Genomic DNA, 24,387 nt, shown 5'->3' with positions numbered 1-24,387 from the left:
CACGGGCCCAGTTGCTCTGCAGCATGTGGCATCTTCCCAGACCAAGGCTCGAACCCGTGTCCTCTGCATCGGCAGGCAGATTCTCAACCACTGCGCCACCAGGGAAGCCTGTCTTATTCTTAAGGACCGTCACCGTACCTCTACATCACCATCATCATTTATTATTGTTATTTTTTATTTTATTTTTTTGTGGTACGCGGGCCTCTCACTGCTGTGGCCTCTCCCGTTGCGGAGCACAGGCTCCGGACGCGCAGGCTCAGCGGCCATGGCTCACGGGCCCAGCCGCTCCGAGGCATGTGGGATCTTCCCGGACCGGGGCACGAGCCTGTGTCCCCTGCATCGGCAGGCAGACTCTCAACTCTCAACCACTGCGCCACCAGGGAAGCCCCATCATTTATTTTTAAGAACTCATAGAGGAGATCAAAACAAAGTATTTTTGGTCCTAATCAAACAATTGGTAAACATGGTCTAAGCTCTACAAAAATATACTTGTTTCCCAACTTCCAGGGGAAGGCCTTTCAAAGTTTACTGTGGATGCACATCTCTTGAGGGTCATGCTGAAATGTAGACACTGATTTGGTATGTCTGAGGCCTGAGATTCTGAAAGTCTAACAATCGCCCATGGGATATTGATACAGCTGGTCTGTAGGTTCTCCTTTGAGTAGCAAGGGTCTAGAGGACCATGGATGTTTAGTCTATTGCAGCTGGTCTTGACCATTAGACTTGCTTGCATGGCTGTGCATGGGTGAATGTATGTGCGTGTATGTGTAAGAGAGACAGTATCTATCTGTATGTATATTTGTGCGTAAATGTGTATGTGTATGGAAGTGTAGGCATATATGCTTACATATGTGTATATTTGAGTGTATGCATACGTTGTGGAAATAGAACAAAGGTTGTTTATTCAGAGCTCACTATAGCAAAGGAGTCAACCACCATCACTTGTGTTTGGCCGAGAATCAAAAGCAGGCAAGGAGTAGGAAAGCTTTTTAGTGGAAAAAAAGGCTTCAGGTGTGCCCTGATTGGAGGCTGTTGTCCTGGGGAAGCTGTAGGTGGGCTAACTAGAAGGGGCCTCCCACGTGATTGGTTAGGGGTGCATATTTGGCCTTCTCTGGTCGGTCCTAAGTTAGAAAAAAGGAAGACCTTTCTCTCTACCCTTTCTCTCCGTCTAAGGACTCAGAATGTAATGATGGCTTTTCTTTTTGTCTCATTCTTCCAGAGATACAGTAATGGCTTTGGGATATGTGACAAAGAGGAGAGATTTTTCAACTCACATGAAAAGAAGACACTTTCTGAAAACAGTTTAAAGTATGAAGAACCTATCCTGTGGACCAAGGGTGAGACCCTTGGGAAGGGAGCCTATGGCACAGTAAGTGAAACAGGAAACATGTTGAAATAAAAAGTCTCCACTCCTCCTCGACTCCTCCCTCTTCCCTAATCTTCCTGAGTGCCCTCCCCACCCCGTATACTCTTTTACTTAGAACTCTTTCAGTTGGAAGTAATAGGAAACCCAGCCTAAAGTGGCTTGAGGAAAAGGATGTCCACAGCTTTATGTAACTGAAGGATTTGGAGTAGGACTGGCTCTGGGCACAGCTGGTTTCAGGGGTCAAACAATGTCATTGGGGATCTGGTCTCTCTGTGTCTCCTTCTGGCTCTGGTTCTCAGGCTCCACGGGGTAGTACAATAGCCATTGTATTTCAAGCCTCTAATTCTCTGAGGTCCAAGTCCTGTGGGAAAGAAGTCTCTTTGTTCAACGGTTCATGTTATGTTACCAGAAGTTGGGAGAATCATTGCTGCCTTGCAAAAACAAAAGATGTTCCTTACATTTTGTGAATTGCATAAAAGACCATCTAAAGTCCCAGAACTTTAGATAATATTTACACAGATTGGTAAAGAGAAGACTGAACCCAAGCCATTATGATATACATTCACTAAGCTACTTATCCCCATCTTGTCTCCACTAAAACATTCAATTTGCTTAAGTACTTTGCATTTAGGTAGGGATGTATCAGCTTAGAGAAAGACAAGTGTTTGGGAGCCATTTTGTGAACAAGTGTCGTCATTTACATTTAATAATAAGGCATTGGTTTGCTTCTAGGTATATTGTGGTCTTACTTGCCAAGGACAGCTAATAGCTGTAAAACAGGTGGCTTTGGATACCTCTGATAAATTAACTACTGAAAAAGAATATGGGAAACTGCAGGGAGAAGTAGATTTGCTCAAAGCACTGAAACATGTCAACACTGTGGCCTATTTGGGGACATGCTTGGAGGAGAACATTGTAAGCATTTTCATGGAGTTTGTTCCTGGTGGCTCAATCTCTAGTATTATAAACAATTTTGGGCCATTGCCTGAGATTGTGTTCTGTAAATATACAAAACAAATTCTGCAAGGTGTTGCTTATCTCCATGAGAACTGTGTGGTGCCTCGAGATATCAAAGGAAATAATATTATGCCTATGCCAACTGGAATAATAAAGCTGATTGACTTTGGCTGTGTCAAGTGTTTGGCCTGGGCTGGCTTAAATGGTACCCACAGTGACATGCTGAAGTCCATGCATGGGTCTCTGTATTGGATGGCTCCGGAAGTCATCCATGAGTCTGGCTATGGACAGAAGTCAGACATCTGGAGCATTGGCTGCACTGTGTTTGAGATGGCCACAGGGAAGCCCCCACTAGCTTCCATGGACAGGATGGCAGCCATGTTTTACATTGGCGCACACCGAGGGCTGATGCCTCCTTTACCAGAACACTTCTCAGAAAATGCAGCAGATTTCGTGCGTGTGTGCCTCACCAGGTAAGAAACTGAAAGCAGGAGGAGGATAAATCCCCAGAGATTCCAAGAAGCTGACGTTTCCCCTGCAATTTATGGCCCATTATAAGCTCTGCTTGGGTTATGAAATCAAGCAGGGAGTGATTTTGTGCTGAAAAGAATCATGATTGGCCATATTGGGTGATTGTGTTCCTTGTTGTACCAGGGTATGGGGGTAATGCTTCAAGTGGGAAGTGCCTCAATGAAATGTCTTATCAGGTCCAGACAATACTTCCTCAAATCAATGGGTGTGCAAAAATTGCTAAGGATTTACTTATTTACCAATGAGACATCTTCCCAGGGACTAGCCATGGTGAAATGACATCACCTATGCTTTAGTCTCCCTTCCCTCTCGGGGAACCAATGTTCTCATTCCTTCCTAAAACCAGCTCTCAGGAGAGTATGTGAGAAATTCATTCGTATCAAGGGAATGATATGAACTGACTGATTGATGATTGACAGTTAATGTATTGTTTCCCCAGAAACACTTGCATTTAAAGTGAGAGGAAGCATTTTGAGCCAAAGGAACAAATCTCTAATTGGAGTGTTTCAAGCATCAAATGGGTAGTGTTTGGGGAAGCAGAAAAGCCCCAGAAGTTTGCCTGTTTTCTCCTGTCCTGAGGCTTCCTGGTACTTATGGAATAAAGTCCTGTGTAAAATGTTAGAACTGTAGGGAACTTAGAGATTACTCATTTGTGTGGTTTTCAAACTTTTCTTACCCAGGCACTCTCTGCTCATATGAAATCTTAATTCAAAGAATAAAAGATAAAGGCAGAGAGATGGCTCTGGTTAAAGTGTGTATATGTATATGCATGTATGTGTACGGTGGAGGAGAGCTAAAGAGTAAGGTAGGGGTGCTCAAGCCTACCTACCTGGCCTCTGTGATGATGTAGAACAGCCTAAAATCCACCCACCTAGTGAGGCTCAACATTTAGTTGCATGTGCAGAATGAGAAAGGTCTGAAACCAACAAAATTTCTTGCCCTTCAAGGAAGTATGCTTTCTTATTGCTAGATGAAAAATTCTAGTGCCCCAGCTTTCAGCAAACATATATGGCAACCTCCAGCTCCCTGAATGGGTTCATTTTATCTTTCTCAGTTAACCTCCAGAACCCACAGGCCTCCCTGTCTGCCGATGAGTGTGTCTCTTTTAGACTGTCTCCCTCTCCCAGCACATGTGTATACCAATCAGCATGTCCTGGTTGATTTCAGGGGATCACATAGGCCAGGGCAGCAAGGCATACTCCAGGGTTGCAGTTCTGGGCATCCCTACATGCAGAGATGCCGTAAGCATTCCAGCATGGATTTTGCGGACAGAGCTCCAGGCACAGAGATGACCCCCAGCCCCCCACCCCCCCCAAAAAACCGCCTCACAAAAGGGACATAAAGGTATTAGGAATATCATTTAGACCAGTACTAGTCTTGGAGATTGGTCTTAGCTCTTAAACATACTGCAGTTTCTTTGTTCTGAATTGAACAATTATCTATTATTGATCCACAGAAAGTGCTTGCTATTCTCATTTTCTTTCTAGTTCTCATTACACACACACACACACACACACACACACACACACACAGCTTTAAAGAGAAAGGGTGGAATATTTTTTTCTGGCTCTCCTTTTGAACCATTGCTTCATAAACTAAGCAATACACAACTCACACCACTAATAATCAATTAACAGGGTTGTTGTGAAGGGTAAGGGAAATGGTGTATGTAAATTGCTTAGCACAGCTTGGGGTATGTAATTAGGGCTCAACTATTAATAACCCTTTGGGAGAATACTAATACATCTTTCCTAATGAGTGTCCTACTGCAAGCCTGCAATTCTATGCCAGAGACCCTAAGGACTCTAGAATCTTGCCTGTTGTCTATGACAATAACTTCTTGGAGGTGTGGATAGTCACAAATAAAGGGGTAAGGCACTCTTAAAGATTCAGAAGTAGAGATGATCAGGTAAAAATCAGGAACAAGGACAGAACAGAAATCAATCTGGGGAAGCAGTAAGAAGCATGGCTGGGGGTACTCCTATGGGCAGGTCTCAGAAGTTCTGGGAAGCCAAGGAGTTTAACTTTGTTGAGATAGGCAGTGAAGACCAGAGGACTGCAAAGGATTTGGGGTAGAGAATGCGAAGAAAAAGGTCTTTGGGGAGTCAGGTCAGACAGCAGATTCAGTAGAGGGACCTCGAATGGAGGCCATTCTGGAACCCAGAGTTTGGGTTTTGATGGTGATGGAAGCAGTGGGAGTGTAAAGAAGATTCCAAAATATCAGTATTTCAGGGACTTCCTCGGTGGTCCAGTAGGTAAGACTCCATGCTCCCAATGCAGAGGGCCCGGGTTTGATCCCTCATCAGGGAATTAGATCCCACATGCATGCCGCAACTAAAAGTCCACATGCTGCAACTAAGACCTGGCGCAGGCTAAATAAATAAACATTAAAAAATATATACCAGTATTTCAGAGGAAGGTGAATCAGGACTTGGTGATAGAGGATGATAGGATCTCATGGTTTTGAACATGGATAATGGAAGAAGTAATAGAAAGTTGTGAAAGAGGAACAGGGGAGGAAGTTGAAGGAAACATTTGAAGCTGTGGAATTGTTGCTCAGGAAAGCAGTGAACATTGGAAGTGCATATTTGAAAATCATAAGGTTGGTAGCTATAATCATGAAAAAATTAGAGGGCTGAGGAAAATGTTTTTGAAAATGCTCATGGGAGAAGATAACAAAATATGCATAGAATTAAGTCCAGTACACAACTGGAAGAAAGGGAAGGAGGGGAGTTGCCACAGTGTGGGAGAAGAACGAAGAGGACAGTTTCTCTTAAGTAGAGACTGTTTCAGAGAAAAGGGGGTAGTGAATACTTCAAATGCTACAGAGATGACAAGGAGGGTGAGCTCATTAAATTTGGTAAGGAGAAGGTCATGGTTAGTTTTAAAAGAGCAATTTCTATAGAGAAGAGTAGGCCAAATGGTAAGGATTTGGGTTAGTGAATGTTGAAAAAGAAATCTGGGTTTGACCAACTTAGAGAAATTTGGCAGGAATAGAAGAAATAGGATGGCAGCTAGAAATGGTAGTCATTTAAGGATTTTTTGAAGAGAAAAGAGATTTCTGCATTTTTTGAAGGCAGGAGAAAGAGCCTCCAGAAGGGGAGAGGTTTTTTATTTTAGAATGATTTTTGGTCACTTGCTTTTTTTTTTTTTTAATTAATTTATTTATTTTTGGCTGCATTGGGTCTTCGGTGCTGCACTCAGGCTGTCTCTAGTTTCGGCAAGCAGGGGCCACAGTTCGTTGCAGTGCCTGCGGGCTTCTCATTGCGGTGGCCTCTCTTGTTGCAGAGCACGGGCTCCAGGCGCATGGGCTTCAGTAGTTGTGGCACGTGGACTCAGTAGTTGTGGCTTGTGGGCTCCAGAGCACAGGGTCAGTAGTTGTGGCACGTGGGCTTAGCCGCTCCGCGGCATGTGGGATCCTCCCGGACCAGGGCCCGAACCCGCGTCCCCTGCATTGGCAGGTGGACTCTCAACCACTGCGCCACCAGGGAAGCCCGGTCACTTGCTTTTTAATGTATTTTATTTTTATTTCCATTTTTACCTGGGATGTTCTTGGTGGTCATCTGCTTCCAAAATGATCAAGATAGCCAGTTTAATGAAAAGAATGCCTTTGAATAGGTCACTGCAGATAACCAGTGACTGGTTCATTAGTTCGTTGACTAGTTCATTGGCAAAAGCTTTTGATTTCTTGAAGGGGAATAAACCTAAGCCACAATAGTACTAATTAAGTAACTGTATCCCTTTATGCTCATCCAAGAGTGCCCTAAATGGGATTATTCAAATTAATCACCAAAGCATATTTAAACGTCTACTTCTTAAAGGTTTTTCAATCCTGGATACTTCTAAATTAAAAAAAATAAATTTCATGCTAACTAAAAGTGCATTAAACTGTACATCTAAAAGCGTGATTTTTTTTTTTTTTTTTTTTTTTGTTGTTGTACGCGGACCTCTCACTGTTGTGGCCTCTCCCGTTGCAGAGCACAGGCTCCGGACGTGCAGGCTCAGCGGCCATGGCTCACGGGCCCAGCCGCTCCGCAGCATGTGGGATCTTCCCAGACCGGGGCACGAACCCGTGTCCCCTGCATTGGCAGGCGGACTCTCAACCACTGAGCCACCAGGGAAGCCCTAAAAGCGTGAATTTTACTGTGTATAAATTATACCCCAAACAAATTGAGCGGAAGTACAATGGAAAAGGAGGGACTGGTTTTGAATCATACTAGGTTCTAATTTTTGAATTATTAGTATGTGACACTGTTTCAAAGTTTTATATGCATTTTTAAAAATTCTCCCAATGGGGACTTCCCTGGTGGTCCAGTGGCTAAGACTCCCTGCTCCCAATGCAGGGGGCCCGAGTTCAATCCCTGGTCAGGGAACTAGATCCCACATGCCGCAACTAAAAAGATCCCTCATGTTGCAACTAAGACCCGGTGCAACCAAAAAAAAAAAAATTTTTTTTTTAAAAATTCATTATTAAAAAAAATTCTCTCAATGAATTGGGGTCGACATATACACACTACTATATATAAAATAGATAACTAATAAGGACTTCCTGTATAGTACAGGGAACTCTTCTCAATACTCTGTAATGACCCACATGGGAAAAGAATTTTAAAAAGAGTGGATATATGAATATGTATAATTGATTCACTTTGCTGTACAGCAGAAACTAACACAACATTGTAAATCAACTATACTGCAATAAAAATAAAAAAAAAACACTCTCCCAGTGAGTTAGGTGTTATTGTTATCCCCATTTTACCAATGAAGAAAGAGTTGGAGTCCCTCACCTAAGATCACACAGTTAAAATCTGGAGTCTGGACTCAATCCAAATCTGTTTGACTGGCAGAGGCTGTACTTCCATTGTTAAAGTTGGCATTTTGAGTCAACTGAATCTAGTTGGCAGGCACGATACTGGGTGCTGCTTACTCTAATGTGTTTTTTCCTCTTCTTAGGGACCAGCATGAGCGACCTTCTGCTGTCCAGCTCCTGAAGCACTCCTTCTTGAAGAGAAGTCATTGAACATACATCAGGACTTTCTTCCCAGCTCCACTATAGATTACTCCGTTACTGCTTCATTGCGGAAATGATGGCTAAGGGACCCTTGTTTTCCTACTGGAAAGTCAATCTAACCCAATTTAACCAGATCCTGCAGTGGCACTAACTGAAAAGTTTGTTACAGGTTAGCCTTCTCAAGCTTCAGGCACAATTACCCATATATATAAGAAAATTGTCTTAAAGAGTAACAACAGAAAACCTATTCCGGTGTTTCGTTTTGATTATCCAGTAACTACAATCTCTCTTGCTTTATACGATATTTCCTTTTATTTCTGGCCTGTCAATTTTAATGTCATTAGTTTAAATTGTAGAAACAAGGATAAAATGTATTTTCTTGCTTGATGGGTAAAGACACTTATTTCTTACAAAGGAGAATAGAGGAAGGTGAGAAGGTAAAAGGAGTAGAAAGACGCTAGATTCAGTTTACTTAGGCAGCAACCTTAACGCTGCAGACTATAGGGGCCTCAAAATTAACAGGAAGAGCTAAGGGCCTTGGCCTTTCATTATCAGAGGGTCCCCTAACTCCTCAGAAGTCTCCACCTACAAGAAGTTGGGCTCTTCAAGGTGTTTCCATAAACCTCAGGCTGCCTTCTCTGTGATTGGTCGTATGTTTTGAGGTCTTCATGTATTTACAGAGTGAATTAGAAAATTACTGCATTGAGAACCAGCTAAACCTAAGACAGCTAGCTGTTGGGATAAAAGCTCACTGATCTGTTAAGGGGAGAGTGGGTGAGCATATAAACTTTTCCAGGGCACTTTTGCTCACTTCACCTGAAGGAAGGACACCCCTGCTAAGGTCATTCTTCACTTTCATTCCCAGAACATTGGAAAACCTTGCAAAAATGAACAGGGACAAGTTGTCAGAGTTATTACAAGGTCTTAAGTTGGTGGACTGAGCATTTTTGCTAAGGTTTCGGTTGCTGTGACTCCATTCATCTACTAAATTTCACTGACACCTGTTGTCTTAAGCTAGGTCTACAGATTTTTTTTTTACTAGCTACTATCATTTGAAGATGGCACAACTACAAACTAACTTTAGGTGAATTCCAACACCAGTTGTCTGTCACTTTGTCAAAATCAAGCTGCTACTTCAGAAGTTTTTGAAATAAATGTGAAATGCACTCCAGCTGAGATAAAAGCTTTTACTTTGGCCAACATGTTTAGAAGGGTCTTTGCGGGTGTACCTTCCTTCTCTCTCTCCAGTTTGCAGAGTTCTTCCCTTATATTTGATAAAAATTTAAGGGATATGTCCCTTATTTTACTTACTTGTATATCAACATAACACCATTTTAAGTAGGGTTTAATTTTTTAATCTTAGTAGGGATTTCAGCATTCTTTAAAATCTGAATGATTATATCTGATTTCGGAGCAATTACCTATTTACATTCAACCCTATTAAACCCTATGAGGCAAGGGCAGGGACTAAGACATGTTTATGCTGTGTATACAGATCACAGTAATGGACACATGAAGTTGCTGTTAACAAACCTACCCCTCTTCTCATATAGAAAAATACTGAACACTAATTTCACAGAACCTTGAAAACCTGTATGTTTTTAATAGGCAAGCCTTGATATTAAGAGCTTTCTGTTGTTCTGTCATTCACTGTGTTTATCATTGCCCAGGTTGCTCTCTTTGTATTTTCCTTTAGGAGGCAGAGGTCCTAAAAGGAGACTGAGAGGGAAGAAAGGTGTGGGCTGGGAAGGCTAGCATTCCTTGGGCTCTTAATGGAGAAAGGCATTATCATTTAATTCTGCCTGTTGCTTGGGTCGGTAGTAGTCTCATTCTATTAATGCACAATAAGGCTCAGGGTACTTAACTTTCTCAAGGTCAAGTTGGGATTGCCACCCAGATTTGTCTGACTTTAGAGCCTTCTCCCTGCTGCCTCCCAGATTTGTAGTTTATAAATGAAATCAGTTACAGTTTTAAGTTTTACGCAAACAAAACTCCATAGATGCTGATAAACAAATTCACCAGTCCAGTGATTTTGATGACTTGGTGTCAAAAGCTTTTCCTTTTTCACTTTGCAGCAACATTGCCTTCCCTTCTATGACTATCTTCCCTTCTCACCATGAACACCACCCCAGTTTTCAATCACATTCAGAAGCACATTTCATTACATACTGAATGGGTCTCAAGCTCAACCAAAGTAAATTTAACTCCCCAAGTAAAATCCTGACAGTAGTTCCAGCTCTACAGCATCTCCTTAACTTTAACCTACTTTAGCCCACTGGACGGGGTCTGAATGAGACCTGCCGGGGTCTCGGGGTCTGAATGAGAGCTGCCGTTGTGGAAAAGAGCGAGCTCTGGATTATGGGGTTGGGGAGTGTACAGGATTCCACTTACTTGCTTTACCCACTCTCTCCTGCTTGACGACAGCAGTCCTGGGCCTTTAGTGTACTGAGTAGCTCCAAGATAAAAACTCACTTAATCTGCTCAATGAGCATCAAAAGCCTCCATCACGTACCAGGCCATCTTTATTCCTCATACTTGCTGTACTTGCCAAGTATTCAGTTTAAGGCAGCTATATAATAAAGCAACTTGCATTTAAAAAAAACTTTCGACTTGAAAGCACTGGCTGTAGGCAGTCTGCATCTTCATGCAACAACGTTAACAAGAAGAGTTGTTGTGTATGGCACTGTGCTGTGAAAAGCTGGAATAGCAAACAGTCCTGAGGAAAAGCTGTAGCACTTTGTCTCATTGTTATGACTTCTCAAACTTGTGAAAAATCATGGCTGAATTTGTCTCTAAAGCACTTGCTCCTATGGATTATGACTTGAAAGAACAAAGAAAACTGATCTTGGGTATATGCCTGGACATTTGTAAGGTCTCAATAGCTGGTTAATTTCATGGCAATATGATTAAAAACCCTCATTTAGTGAAGCCCAATATTGCTTTGGGAGGTGGTGTTTGGGGGGAGGGAACAGGCAGGTCATATACTAGAGCTAAAACAAAAACATAATTTTTTCCGTTATATTAAAAACAGCAGGGGGTGAAAGTGATGAAACAATGGAGTAGGGTGAATTAGTAAATGGATTACTAACTTTGGTTAAAGGGAATTACCAACTTTGTGATGTTCCTCGATAAAAGCTCATGTAATTTATTATATGAAAAAAAGGACGCCCTTACTGCTGTTATCAACATAAAATGAAGACAAACCTTTTAATGTGATTTCAAAACATTTATTTTATATTCAGGCTTAAAATTCATGTTAGAGGAAGTAACTTGTCTATCTTAGTTCTATTTTATGAAAGCCATTGCAAGGCTTCCATTTTCTTTCTCAAGTGTGAGGTGTAGGAAAATCGGTGAGGGAGGGAAGGGGGTTGGAAAGAGCAGCAATATTAAAGCAGTTTATGATTAAATTTCTCAGGGATAATTCCCCTTGCAGATAATTACAACTACTCTCTGCTTTTTGTGAAGGTGATGCAAGAGGGTACACAAGAAAATCCCAAAGTATGAATCAGAATGAACAACTTAAATTCTGGAAACGGTACACATGCAGTGTTTAATACACACTCAAGTCTACTGCACCTGGATTGGGCCTTCACCACTCTCCCCAATACCCAAAACACGCTTCTATTAGGATTCTTTTCAATGCCATCTATTCTATTTATTCCCTGATCACCCAAACCTTAAACCTCACAACCCAATGAATAGGTACTATTACTGACATTTTGTAGATTAGGAAATCAAGGCACAAAGTAATTTACCCAAGGACATCAGCTACTAAGTGATGGGGTTGAGAATGGAGTATGGACAATCTGATCTCAGTGGTCATACTCCTTGATGATATATGAAGTCACTCAAAGAGTAACTTTTATATTTGAGACCTTATTTCCCACATCTCCCAGGGACTGAAAATTATTTGTTTCACATTAACAAGACATGTTAGAGCCTTGGATTTATGTAGTCAATAAACAAACTTTATTAATTATTCCTTGTAATAGATACTGAGCTGAAATTCAATGTCTAATTGAATTCATACCATATACACAAACTCCTGTTTTAGATTTTCTATCAGCAAACATCCTGTTCAATAGTCCTTGGGGGTTTTGAGTACATTCACAAAATGAAATCCCAATTTGCTGACAACAAATGAGCACACGTGAAGTTTTCCAAAGTAAGGAAGCTGCTTGAAAAACACAACTTAAAAAAAAAAGAATGTACTCATTACTTAACAATAGGCAAATAAAGTTAAACCAACCACTAAACAGGTTTTAAGTGAGGCTTCTTCCCAGAACTTGGAGATAAAGGAAATTAGCCCTCAGAATTTACTTTTGAGATGAATGGATTACAGCAAACAGGTTAAGTCACTTTTACCACACCAGAATTACTCCTAGCCACACAGCCTTCAATGTATCTTGCTTATCTAGCTACCTTAAGAAACTTCAGGCAGAATACATACTAGTAAGTTAACAGAAACAGAGGAGTCATAGAAGCAAAAGCTGGCTGTGCCCAAATTAACACTGTGGAATAAAAAATGGATGCATAGTATCAGACCGAAAACCCTCAGGGCATTCCAGATCCACTGGCAAGATCATCTCTACTGTAATGACAGATGTTTCAGAGGCAAACTTCTCTTACAAAACAAGCAAACTTCTGATTATTTGGCTTACATTTGTCTGCTTACAGCAATCAAATTTCAGATATTAATATAGCTGTGAATTCTCAAATTAACACATTAGTACCATAACCTGGGACCCTAGAAGGGTAGAAACAGAATGTGCTACTTTTCCAATGCAAAAACCCCTAAATCAGCCTATCATAAACAAACTGGTACATGAGATTAGCATGTGTCACCAAGTTTCCCTCATGTGTGGGGTTTATTAATCCTTCATCTGGGTAAATGTGGTTAATGAATCCTACTGCATCCCAAGAAAGCACAGACTGCTCAATCAAGAATTCTCCATAACCAAAGCTCTTATTTTTCTTAGCAAAGACATCTTAAAAAATCACCTAGCTATTTAAGCACAGTAGTAAGTGAGAAACAACTGCTTTTCTGTTTAGATAAAATTCGGAAATGGTGAAATATCTTGACAGTAGAACTGTCTCCCTTTAGAGATATTACTAAGTTTTAAAAAATCCTTATTTCCAAAGTAAATGCAAAACCTAAAATATCTAATCAACCAAGGGTACTTTGAGAGTACATAATAGTCATGCATATGTAAGCAGTGGTTTATTTCTAAGATTAGTTAAGGAATAAAAATCAGTAACTTAAATTCTCAAATATAACCAGAAAATGTGCTTAAAATGTTTTAAGGCAAGACATCTGGTAACTAACAAACACATTTCAAATTTGGTTATCTGAAATAGTCATTTCCTTTAAACTATCTGAAACTAGTCATTTCTTTAGTTCAAAGAGGATAGGCCAGAAAAGTAATGTATCCTACATAATTATAATCTGTTCGCACAAAGTAGTGTAAGCACCCCTTATGACATTCTGCATGAAACCATGTATCACGGTAGAAATTTTCTTTTGACGCTTAAGAACTCTAACAAGAATGAATCTGCATACACAGAGGAGGATCAAGATGCACTTGTAACCGTTTTCAAAGATAAACCTTGGGGTGACTACACAACTTTTCAGTATTTAAATACCTGCAACAAGAAATGAACCTCAGGGTTAAACAAGAAAAAGGAACTAGGACATTTTGCAAGGTCTTACCACTCAAGGATACTACCATCAGTTTATTTGGTAAAGTAAGCCTCTGAGAATGTTTCTGTGAAAAAAACCACTCCTTTGCTTTGGTTCTGAAAATATTGTATTTTAAAATAGCTAAGGCAAATATTTAGGGGGCACAGCTCAATATTGAAAAATTAGTTGAAAGAGGTAGAAGTAAAGCCTTTCTATGTAATGTGCTTCTGCATAAAGGTAACAAATCTATGATCTTTGATCTAGGGAAAACACAACTAAAAAATGAATCACTCTTTTATAGGATGTTTAAAGATAATGCTTTTTAATAGTTCAAATATTTTTAAAAATCTCATCAAAAATGTATCACCTTAACAGTACTTTGCACATGTGGAATTTCATACCTAAATTTGATACTATTTTGGTTTATTTATGGCTACTTACAAGAAGACTCAGTAATAATGTCCATTCATTGGAGTCTTTTTCTTTGGTTGAGCCTATTGGGACCAGGCTGATGAACTACTTTATGCAAATGAGATGGTTAAATTCATGGCAATATGAATTATAAGGGTTCTCATTTAATGGAAACGAAACTTAAAAGAAATTCCATATTTTATCCCCATTGTGGTTTACGGAAGCTAATATCCTGTTCAGAGGTTGAAGAGTTTGAATAGCTCACACAATCCTGTAAAAATTACAACTGGCTGCCCTTTAATAAATAAAGTCATTGTAAAGAATTACATTTACAGAGTGAAAAGTGAATACATAGCATTTCAAATTCAATTTTGGAAGTACTAATAAGTACTGACCCATAACAATATACACTAGCTACCTTTTTAACTGTCCATCATTAGCACCAATAAAGATTCAACAAAATTACCTTTATTCTCACATCTCAAAACAATTCTGCAAATTCTTAGTGAAGTATAGTCACAGACCTTAAATATTCACATTGTTTTCTATGTCATACTGAAAATAAGTTCATTACTTTTCTGGATATTCTTTACAAAATCTCATTAAAATTCCTGGTATTATCACCCCAATTATACAGTAGCACAACCACCCTACGTCGTTTCACATGATAGCTCCTTAGAGGTTTCACATCTAAATTACCAAGAACAAAACCCTTCCCTCCCTCATCTTGCACTCATCTTAATTCTATACTAGTCCTTGGATTATGTACCACTGTAAAAGTATAACTGTATCAAAATTACCATGTTTATGGATACAATAATATGTCATACAGAGTAACAAAGTTACATGTAATGACAAAGATTACTAAAGTTATGCCAGACAAGAACAAAGTTAGGACATGCTAGCTAGGCAAAGTCCCTAGAAAGAGGATCCTAGTATCCTAAGTTCAAATAACATTGACAAAATAATGAACAATTATCTTAAAAAAAAATTATAAAGCTACTGGCAAATCAGGTAATTGCTAAATAAGAGTAGAGCACGAGATTAAACTCTAATATTTACAACTGCAACATACTTGAGTAAAATTACAATTGTGCACGTATCAGTGGCTTTGTAACAAAAATAATTCATATACATAGAGGAAAAATTAAGACAGTTTTCAATTCAACAGAAGTTGAATTCAATCTATCTCAAAGATACTCAACAGCCCAAAGATTTACCACAGAATTGAAGATTAGCTGATAAACCAGAGCCATGTTACCGGCATTTAAGACAAATTTTAAACAAGTTAAAGTCTATCATTTGTTCCGAAGTCAGAAGACTGTGCAAACTTGACTTCAACAGGAATATACTGAGATGTGCAAACAAATGTAAAACCTCCACTAGCTGTTTACCTGGAGGCTTACCTTTTTTTTTTCTCAGTGAGCTTCCTGTTAACAACCATAAGCTATAAATACAGGTACAATGCACAGTCAGTGATCTTTTTGTTTTATTTATTGTTAGAATATAAAAGAACTGAAAGAGCAATAAGTTTAATTTCATTTTTATAAGGAAGACTGCATTTACCTGAAAAAGAAATATGGCATCACACACAAACACGCTTCAGGGGAGGAGTATGTTTAAGAACATGGTGTCCTTCTGAACGCTAAAGGAAAAGCGATTCCTGTTTACTGTTAAAATACGTAGTGTTAAAGTTCTCTATTTAAGAAAAAGACTTACTAATTCTTCACTAATGTAAGTTTTTGTGAATTCAGTTTTCAAATCACAGTAATCTACATAACCATTATTAACAGCTCTGTGTTTATAGTACTGCAACAAGCCAACAAACACTTAAATGCACTTCACATCAAGAGTATGTAAACTTTATTTTTTCCTCTTCAAGCCTTCAGAAAATTAGGGGCTATTTCAGCAGCCAATCTGGTCAGAACCTCTGAAGGCAGAATCAGTGCCTCACAGTGTAAATGACCATCTGCGGCACTGCATACCCATCTGGTAGTGAAGTGTCCCCCTTCAGTGGCTTCCAGTAAGGCCTAGAGTTTAAGGTTAACATGAAAAAGTGCCACCTTTGTTTTAGATTAGTGATGGACTCTGACAAGATAAAATAAAGTTATTCTGTATATTGTTATACTTACAAGCAGCTCCAATCCTGAGTATTTATGGTAATATCTAAACATACAAAAATGTATGTACATTTTTCTCCACTTTCTTGTAAACAGTTGTCAGTATACTGTTTTATCCCTTTATCATTGAAACATGCAAATCATACATACAAGTATAAATACACAAAAGAAAACAATTTACACTCATTCAAAAGCCAAGCAACAACAAAAAATAGCTACAGTATTCAAATTATAAATAAACGAATGCTTGAGGCATCTTATATTCCTAGAAGCAGCCAGCCATTCACCCTAATGTTCTTAGCTGCAATTGTAGAAATACTGAGTTTTGCACCTTCCATGCTTTTACAGTATTTATAACACTATCATATGTGGAGATAAAGACTTGTTTACTATAATCTCTTCTTTTCAGAATGAAGAATAAAGCAGCACTTACAAATATTGAAGCAGTGGCAGTAACAGCAGGTGTTACCACTGCTAGATCAGGAGGAAGTTTTCCATTCTAACAATTTTTAAATTAAAAAAGTAAAGGAAAAATTGACCTAAACAAATGATTACATGTTCATTCCTTGGGCACTTAACAGCGAGTCCAGCATGTCGAATGTGTCTTTGTAGTCCATATGCTGGCTGTTTGTACTGTACTCGTGATTGACATCAGGACCGTTGGTCTCCACTGGCTTCTTGTCCAGTTTCACGAGGGTGCTGAGATGTCCGTAGCCCACCTGGTATGTGACAGGGGGAGGAGGGGGTAAGGGATGGTTAAAAACAGAGTTGTGAGAGGATACATACTGCTTAACAGAGGAGGAAGAACTAGATGAACTACCTGAACTTTTGGAACTTTTGCTCATTTTGGAGTGATGGTTGTGAGATGCATCATTGATATGCAGCTTCTTCCTTGAAGAGCTGGAACTAGAGGAAATGCCATCACTGCTCAGGCCAACAGGACTCCTCAGAACAGCAGGTGGTATCCCATCAGCACTGTGCTTGCTGCCACCACTGCTGCTGCCACTGTAGGAGTGGGAATACTTGTGACCGCTGGGGTGGTGGCGGTTGGAAGGATGCTCCTTGTGCTTCTCCTTATGGTCCCTGCTAATATGTGGGCTGGAATGCTTGCTCTTCCCACTGCCTTCATCAGAAGAGCTGTGTCTTTCTGAGGAAGAAACTTTTATCTTCATTTTCAGTTCTTCTTTACTGACACTTTTATCAGTGGGTGGTGGTATTGGAATCCGTAATTTCAGCGATCCACTCTTTTCCTTCTTATCTGCCATATATTTTTCAGGTTTTTCAGCATTTGTAATGGGAATTTTCATTTTAATGGGAGAGGTTACAGAACTGCTGCTGGCTGCCTGGGACTGTACATGTTTGTGTTGCTGTTCTACCTGGGCAGCTATATAATGATCCCTTGCATCCAGATCAAGGGTTTCTAGCTTACGTTTTTCTCTATATTTATCTAAAGACATTTTCTGGGGAATTACTCCAGGAGTAGCAGAACTTGGCCCATGGTGTTTACTGCTTCCTGCTTTATGAGTATAATCTTGCTTAACAGAAGAATGGTCAGAAATTTTGTCAGGTCTATGATGTAATCCTGAATGCAGTGATACAGAAGGTCCCTGCTGGAAGTTGATGCTGTACTGGCTACCAGACAAAGATGTCTCCTGTTTCTGTGAATATATCTGTTCTGTCCTTGCTGACTCTTGATGTTGAGGCCATTCTTGGTGTGATGACAAACCATATGAGGTACTTGGCATTCCTGTTGCTAGCACTGACAAATTATCAGATGCGTGGCTGTCTTGAACAGAAATATTTCCTGAATTTAGAGGTACTGGTGCAGGGAATGTTGATGTAGATGGTTTCTGAAAACTTGGGTTGGTAGGCACACCAGTAACACTATCTACTAAAATGGAATTCTGGACCAAAGATGAACCAAGAAGTGGTGTTTCAGATACTTGTCCATCTACTTTTGGTTTCTTAGCCGCCTGATTAGCCTATTTAAATAAAACACAGAAGAAGCAATGACAGCAAAGGAATTTAATACAAATTTCTTTGCTTATAAAGATTCTATATTAAATACATGGAAATAAAATCACCTGGGGTTTCACTTTATGTTGCCAGTAAATAAATATCTTATTTAGAGGCATAAAAAGGATATAAATAGTTGAAAGCACTGGTTTTAAATTAGATGCAGACTAAATCCTAGCCCAGCATTTGAGAAAGGAATTTAACTCGTCTAAGCTTTAATTTTCCTGTTTGTAAAGTGAGGAGACTATTTCCATGGTAATCACTAAGAGAATTAAATAAGGAATTTATAAAGTATTTATAGCAAAGTCTACTGGACACCGTAGTTGAATAAATTATGAGTGTATGTAGCTTACGAAACACTGTAACTACTTATGAATACTGGAAATAAGAATATTTAACCACAAAAAATCAAACTGATTAGCTATGTAGTTAACAAATTGATGTTCTAAAAACCCGCCCATTCTCTTACCCTCCAGTTTCGAATCCTCTTCAACCTACTAGGCGTTTTCTCCAATATTTGTAGAAACTCATGTGTTAGCTCTAAAGATAAAATTCAAATTTAAAACTTAGAAGGTGCCTTTAGATTTAGAATTCTCTCAAGTGGGCAATATTAGAAAGAAAGCTCAAGAGTTCATCTACTTCACTATCACCCTCCTAATTCAACCATCAGCACATACAGAAGTAGACACAGCTCTGAACTGGTATTTTCAAAGATGAATCTTAAAAAAATTTGTTTTAATTAAACAAAACAAAACAAAACACTCCTCCCACACCCCCCTGATTTTACATGCTTACTTAGAATCTCTGGAAAATTTAGTCACATTTAAAAAATTCCTTCTAAATAGAAAATCTCTATTAGGCAAACATCATAGTAATAATTGTGATGGGCAAGATCCATCAGTAGATTCTTTAAAATCAGTGGGCAAAAGTTTAAGGAAAAAGAGAATATTTGTGTAATCCCAACATACCGTCAAGATATTAATTATAAAGAGAAAATCAGTAACTTTATGACCTTAACCAAGTGATCATGATTATCATTACCAGCAATACAACATATCAACATGACACCCCATGATAAAATGCACAGTAGGATACAACCCACTTCTGTGGTATTCTTGCCAAAAACGTATAACTTCACACTAATAATGGGAAAACATCAGACAAACTCCAATTGAGGAACATTTTATAAAGTAACTGACCATTCTTCTTCAAAGTGTCAAGGACATGAAAGAAAAGGAAAGGTTGAAAAACTATCACAGATTGGAAGAGATTAAAGGGGCATGCCAACTAAATGGAACATGGGATTCTAGAATAGAAAAACTGGGGAAATTTGAGTAAAATCTGTAGTTAATAGTATTACACCAATGTTAACTTCTTCGTTCTGATAATCATGTTATTATTATAGAAGATGTTAACATTAGAGAAACTGGGTGCAGGGTATAATAGTACAGAATCTGTACTATTTCGCAATTTCTTTAGATTTAAAATCATTTCAAAGTTAAATGAAAAAAATTCCTTTACCTATACCCATAACTTCCTAGCAATCAACACTAGTAACATTATCAGTAAATCACCCTGGTCATATTTTTACAATTTTTTCCCTAAAATTTAGGATTACAATGAGATGACCCACTTTTCCAAAGTGGTGTGGTTATGATGAATTATAGTTTTTGACTCCAAAATAGTGTCATTAATAAAGTTATTGGCCACTCTCAAGACAAATAATAATATTAGTCAAATGAATTACAATGTCATGTAATAATATCAATGCTAATTTAACAGAGACTAGATTCATGCAAAAACTTGGCACCATTACATGCTCACAAGCTGTGACAACTAATTCCTGCTAAAGTCTCAGAAGCTTTTCGATTCAGTCTGGATGAAAACAATCTAATGTCTGTACTACCATTTTTCCATCTGAAAAAAAAAAAGAACACTTTTCTACTTGGACACAGCAATAAATCTAGCAGACACATGCCTTTGGGCCCCAAATTAACAATAAATTGTTTTGACTCAATTTCAGAAAAAATTCAAGTTATAAAAAACACATGAAGGTTTGTTATTAATCATTAAAAAAAACAAAACCACCAAGCCCCCCCCCCACACCAAACCCTGTTACAGGTAGGCCAAATACAACCCAATGTTGTTTTGGGGACAGTCATTAAATGAATTATTTTAGTAAACACTGATACTTCAGACATCTTGATAAAATTCAGATACTCTTAATATCTTATACTTTGTTACTTTATTTTTACGGGATCACAATGTGATCCCATAAAAATGTGAGAAAAGGCTGCCACATAATACGTTGAAATTTTCAATGTGTTAAGTGTCCAAGATTCCTATTCAGTGGTTCTCCAAATGAATAATGTACTTGAGCCTTTTCAGAATAGAAGCAAAGGGATATTTAGGTGCCTCCTGTTGTGTCAAAAAAAGACTTTACCTATTGATACAATTTAAGAGCAGGATAAAAGGCAGATTACTTGCTTTTCTGTGAGCTTTATTTTAGCACCATATATACAAACTATTTTTATTAAGTTTATGCCTATTTTATCTTATCCTATTGACCGCTAAAATAGAACGGTGGCATAGATAAACTAATTTCAAGTCACAGATGGAAAAAAAAAGCCCCCACTAGTTTTTAATTTATTATTAATTAATTAATTAATTAATTAATTTTTTAATTATTATTTTTTGCGGTACGTGGCCCTCTCACTGCCGTGGCCTCTCCCGCTGCGGAGCACAGGCTCCAGACGCGCAGGCCCAGTGGCCATGGCTCACGGGCCCAGCCGCTCCGTGGCATGCGGGATCCTCCCGGACCGGGGCACGAACCCGTGTCCTCTGCATCGGCAGGCGGACTCGCAAAGCACTGCGCCACCAGGCAAGCCCTATTTTTTATTATTATTAAAAATTTTTTTTTACTGGAGTATAGTTGCTTTACATTTTTTTTTTTTGCCCACACCTCGCAGCACGCAGAACTTCCCCAACCAGGGATCGAACCCGCATCCCCTGCAATGGAAGCGTGAAGCCCTAACCACTGGACCTCCAGGGAAGCACCCCGCCCCCCACTAGTTTTTAGAAGATGTTATTTCAACTCACTGAAGATTTCCTACCACTCTCAATAACCTTTAAAAAAACCTCTGGCAATGTAAGGAAAAGAGGATAATCATGCGGCAGTAATACAGCATGAGGTATATAATCCGGAAGAAATTTTTCAGGGAGGAAAAAAAACCAAAACAAAATCAAGAGACCTAACAAAGAGCATATTTTACCACAAGGGTAGGCAAACTATCACCAGTGGGCCAAATATGACCTGCATCCTGTTTCTGTAAATAAAGTTTTACTGGAACACAGCCACTCATTTTACAGGTTGCCTATGGCTGCTTTCCAGCTACGGTGGCAAGAGCTGTCTAGGTGCATAGATAGTATAGCGCACAAACCCTAAAATAGTTACCATCTGGCCCTTCACAGAAAAGGGAGCAGACCCTTAAAGAAATTTCTGTCTTAAAGAAGCATCTAAGATATTAATGGAAAACCACATTCCAAAGCCATAGGGGTCTCTCACTTTATATAACAGAAGTTATGTAAATCCAGTTTTCAAATTAGCTTCAATTTTGTAAAGGAAATTGGGGAAAGCCCACAAAAAGAAGCAGAAAACCTAACATACCAGTTTAGATTTATGTATATATTAGGTAAGAAATGTTATCTATTTCCTTTCTGAAATCTAGAGTGCCTGGTTAAAATGTCTTAATCCCCAGGAATCCCCTGCCTCTGGCCTGCTTATTTCTCTACCAGAAAAACGTCCTATCAGGAGACCTCCAAATTCCAGGTCCATAATGTACAGAACTTATACTCCCGATCTTTCCTTGTGAATTCATACTTATTAATGCAAGACAACAATGACACCCTTTACCATCAGTGGAACAGAGCAAGGAATACTACCATGAAAATACCTTTAGCTCACTGCTTCACATCTTCTACAGTAAGTTAATACCTGACTTTGTGTTTATACATTTTAAACTCAACAAAATTAGTTTACTTTATTTTTTATTTATTTTTAAAATTTTATTTTATTTATTTTTGGCTGCATCGGGTCTTTGTTGCTGCGCACGGGCGGCTTTCTCTAGTTGCGGTGAGTGGGCTTCACATTGCGGTGGCTTCTCTTGTTGCGGAGTAGGGGCTCTAGGCGCACGGACTTCAGAGGTTGCGGCACACAGGCTCAGTAGTTGTGGCGCATGGGCTTATTTGCTCAGCCGCATGTGGGATCTTCCCAGACCAGGGATTGAACCTGTGTCCCCTGCACTGGCAGGCGGATTCTCAACCACTGCGCCACCAGAGAAGCCCTAAATTAGTGTACTTTAAATTAGGTATTCTTGTATTATCAACCTGTAGCATTATAAATCATATTTCTTTGAAAAGTCCTGAAAAGGCTTTAGATATTGAGTGGTGGTTAATATATGCTCATTTCCCCCCCCTTTAGGCTAATGAATCCTTATTTTCATCCTGTTCATTTGATCACGTAACTATACTTTAAAAAAAAAATTTTATTTATTTTTGGCTGTGTTGGGTCTTCATTGCTGCACGTGGGCTTCCTCTAGTTACGGCAAGCGGGGGCTACTCTTCGTTGCGGTGTGCGGGCTTCTCATTGCGGTGGCTTCTCTTGTTGCGGAGCACGGGCTCTAGGCATGCGGGCTTCAGTAGTTGTGGCTCATGGGCTCTAGAACACAGGTTCAGCAGTTGTGGCACATGGGCTTAGTTGCTCCACGGCATGTGGGATCTTCCCGGACCAGGGCTCAAACCCGTATCCCTTGGATTGGCAGGTGGGTTCTTAACCACTACGCCACCAGGGAAGCCCTGATCATGTAACTATACTTTTTTTTTTTATTTTATTTAAAGCTTTTTTTTTTTTTTTTTTTATAGTGTTTATTTTTACTTGTTGACAGTTTGCTTTATCTATTTATTTATTTTTGGCTGTGTTGGGTCTTCGTTTCTGTGCGAGGGCTTTCTCTAGTTGTGGAGAGCGGGGGCCACTCTTCATCGCGGTGCGCGGGCCTCTCACTATCGCGGCCTCTCTTGTTGCGGAGCACAGGCTCCAGACGCGCAGGCTCAGTAATTTTGGCTCACGGGCCCAGTTGCTCCGCGGCATGTGGGATCTTCCCAGACCGGGGCACGAACCCGTGTCCCCTGCATCGGCAGGCAGACTCTCAACCACTGCGCCACCAGGGAAGCCCATGTAACTATACTTTTAAATTCTACTGCCAAATTGTTAAAATGGAATTATGTTTTTAAAGAGTCTTTATCTTTTCAAAATAGATGAAATATTAATAGATGAAATGATGTCTGGGATTGGCATCAAAGTAACTATGGGGGAAGGAAGATGTTGGATTGGCCAGAACTGATAACTTCAATTGAGCATGAGTATATGGGGACTGAGTATTTTTTCAAACCTATACAAAAGTAGATAGAAGTTTTAATCCATAATAAAAAGAAAAAAATTTTAATGTAACAAAAAGATTTATTTTCTCTACTTACCATCTAGTAATTCCAGAGTAACGGTAGGATCCACATATTCCCACCAATGTTTTCCATCAGTTGACACGGGAATCTCCCAATTGGACCATTTGCAAGCCAAATGAATGCATACACATGCTATCACTGTTGGTTTATACTGAAGACAGAAGGTTGTAAGATGCAGGCTGTTGTGGAGCAGGTTTGAAATGAAGAGTCATAGAAATTCAAATATGTAAAACAAAGAAAAACATTTACCAATAAGATTAGAGCAAAAACAAAATTATAAAGGTTTTCTTTTTCAAGTCTAGAGTATAAAACCTTATTTTATTAAATTAAAAGTTAACATTATAACACTTTTTATGACTATGGTCATAAAAATTTGAACACTAAAAAACCTATATAGATTATGAACATTTTCACACTTACTTCCTAGAGTATATTATTAATACTACTAATATATTAATATTTCTAAATTTTTGTTTTACATCTAAATTAAAAGTATTTTTACCTCTCTATAAAAGGAGAGGAAGACAGTATATTTCAACTAATTACTACATACAAGTAAAATGCTTTAAACTTTCTTTGGTGGTATTTTTGTTTCTTTTGTAATGTCATGGCAAAAAACTAAAGAAAAAGCAGAAGACTGTAAAACTGACAAGGTAATTTCAATAACACATCATAATCAGGGATTACCATTTGATGTGGCTTAACAAACTTTAATTCTTAAGTAACTCAGACAACTTAAAACCTATCTAGGTAAAACTATCTTCTTCTCAGCAAAGCC

The 24,387-nt window shown here is 39.0% G+C and overlaps 2 protein-coding genes across 8 annotated transcripts in view; one reads left to right on the top strand and one right to left on the bottom strand.

The window, feature by feature from the left end:
- MAP3K19 (mitogen-activated protein kinase kinase kinase 19) overlaps positions 1-7,874 on the top strand; it is a gene marked incomplete at its 3' end in the record, with an annotated part of 42,879 nt that extends 35,005 nt beyond the window's left edge. Inside the window, 3 exon segments of the mRNA XM_079710695.1 lie at positions 1,220-1,369; positions 2,099-2,796; positions 7,808-7,874. Coding sequence (XP_079566821.1) covers positions 1,220-1,369; positions 2,099-2,796; positions 7,808-7,874 — 915 coding nt within the window.
- An 8,753-nt stretch (positions 7,875-16,627) lies between these two features.
- The window catches only part of CCNT2 (cyclin T2), a gene marked incomplete at both ends in the record, with an annotated part of 44,449 nt that continues 36,689 nt past the window's right edge, over positions 16,628-24,387 (bottom strand). For 5 of the 7 annotated variants that reach the window (XM_079710270.1, XM_079710269.1, XM_079710267.1 and 2 more), the window contains 3 exons: positions 16,628-18,058; positions 18,562-18,632; positions 23,625-23,788. In XM_079710270.1, the coding sequence (XP_079566396.1) occupies positions 16,628-18,058; positions 18,562-18,632; positions 23,625-23,788 (1,666 nt within the window). The remainder of the gene's footprint in view (positions 18,059-18,561; positions 18,633-23,624; positions 23,789-24,387) is intronic. The other 2 variants (XM_079710271.1, XM_079710268.1) reach the window with 2 other exon arrangements.

This window comes from Hyperoodon ampullatus (genome assembly GCF_949752795.1).
Source record: "Hyperoodon ampullatus genome assembly, chromosome: 8".
In the NCBI taxonomy this organism is placed as follows: domain Eukaryota; kingdom Metazoa; phylum Chordata; class Mammalia; order Artiodactyla; family Ziphiidae; genus Hyperoodon; species Hyperoodon ampullatus.
Note: the sequence above shows the minus strand (reverse complement) of the source record. Positions and strands in the feature narration are given on the sequence as shown.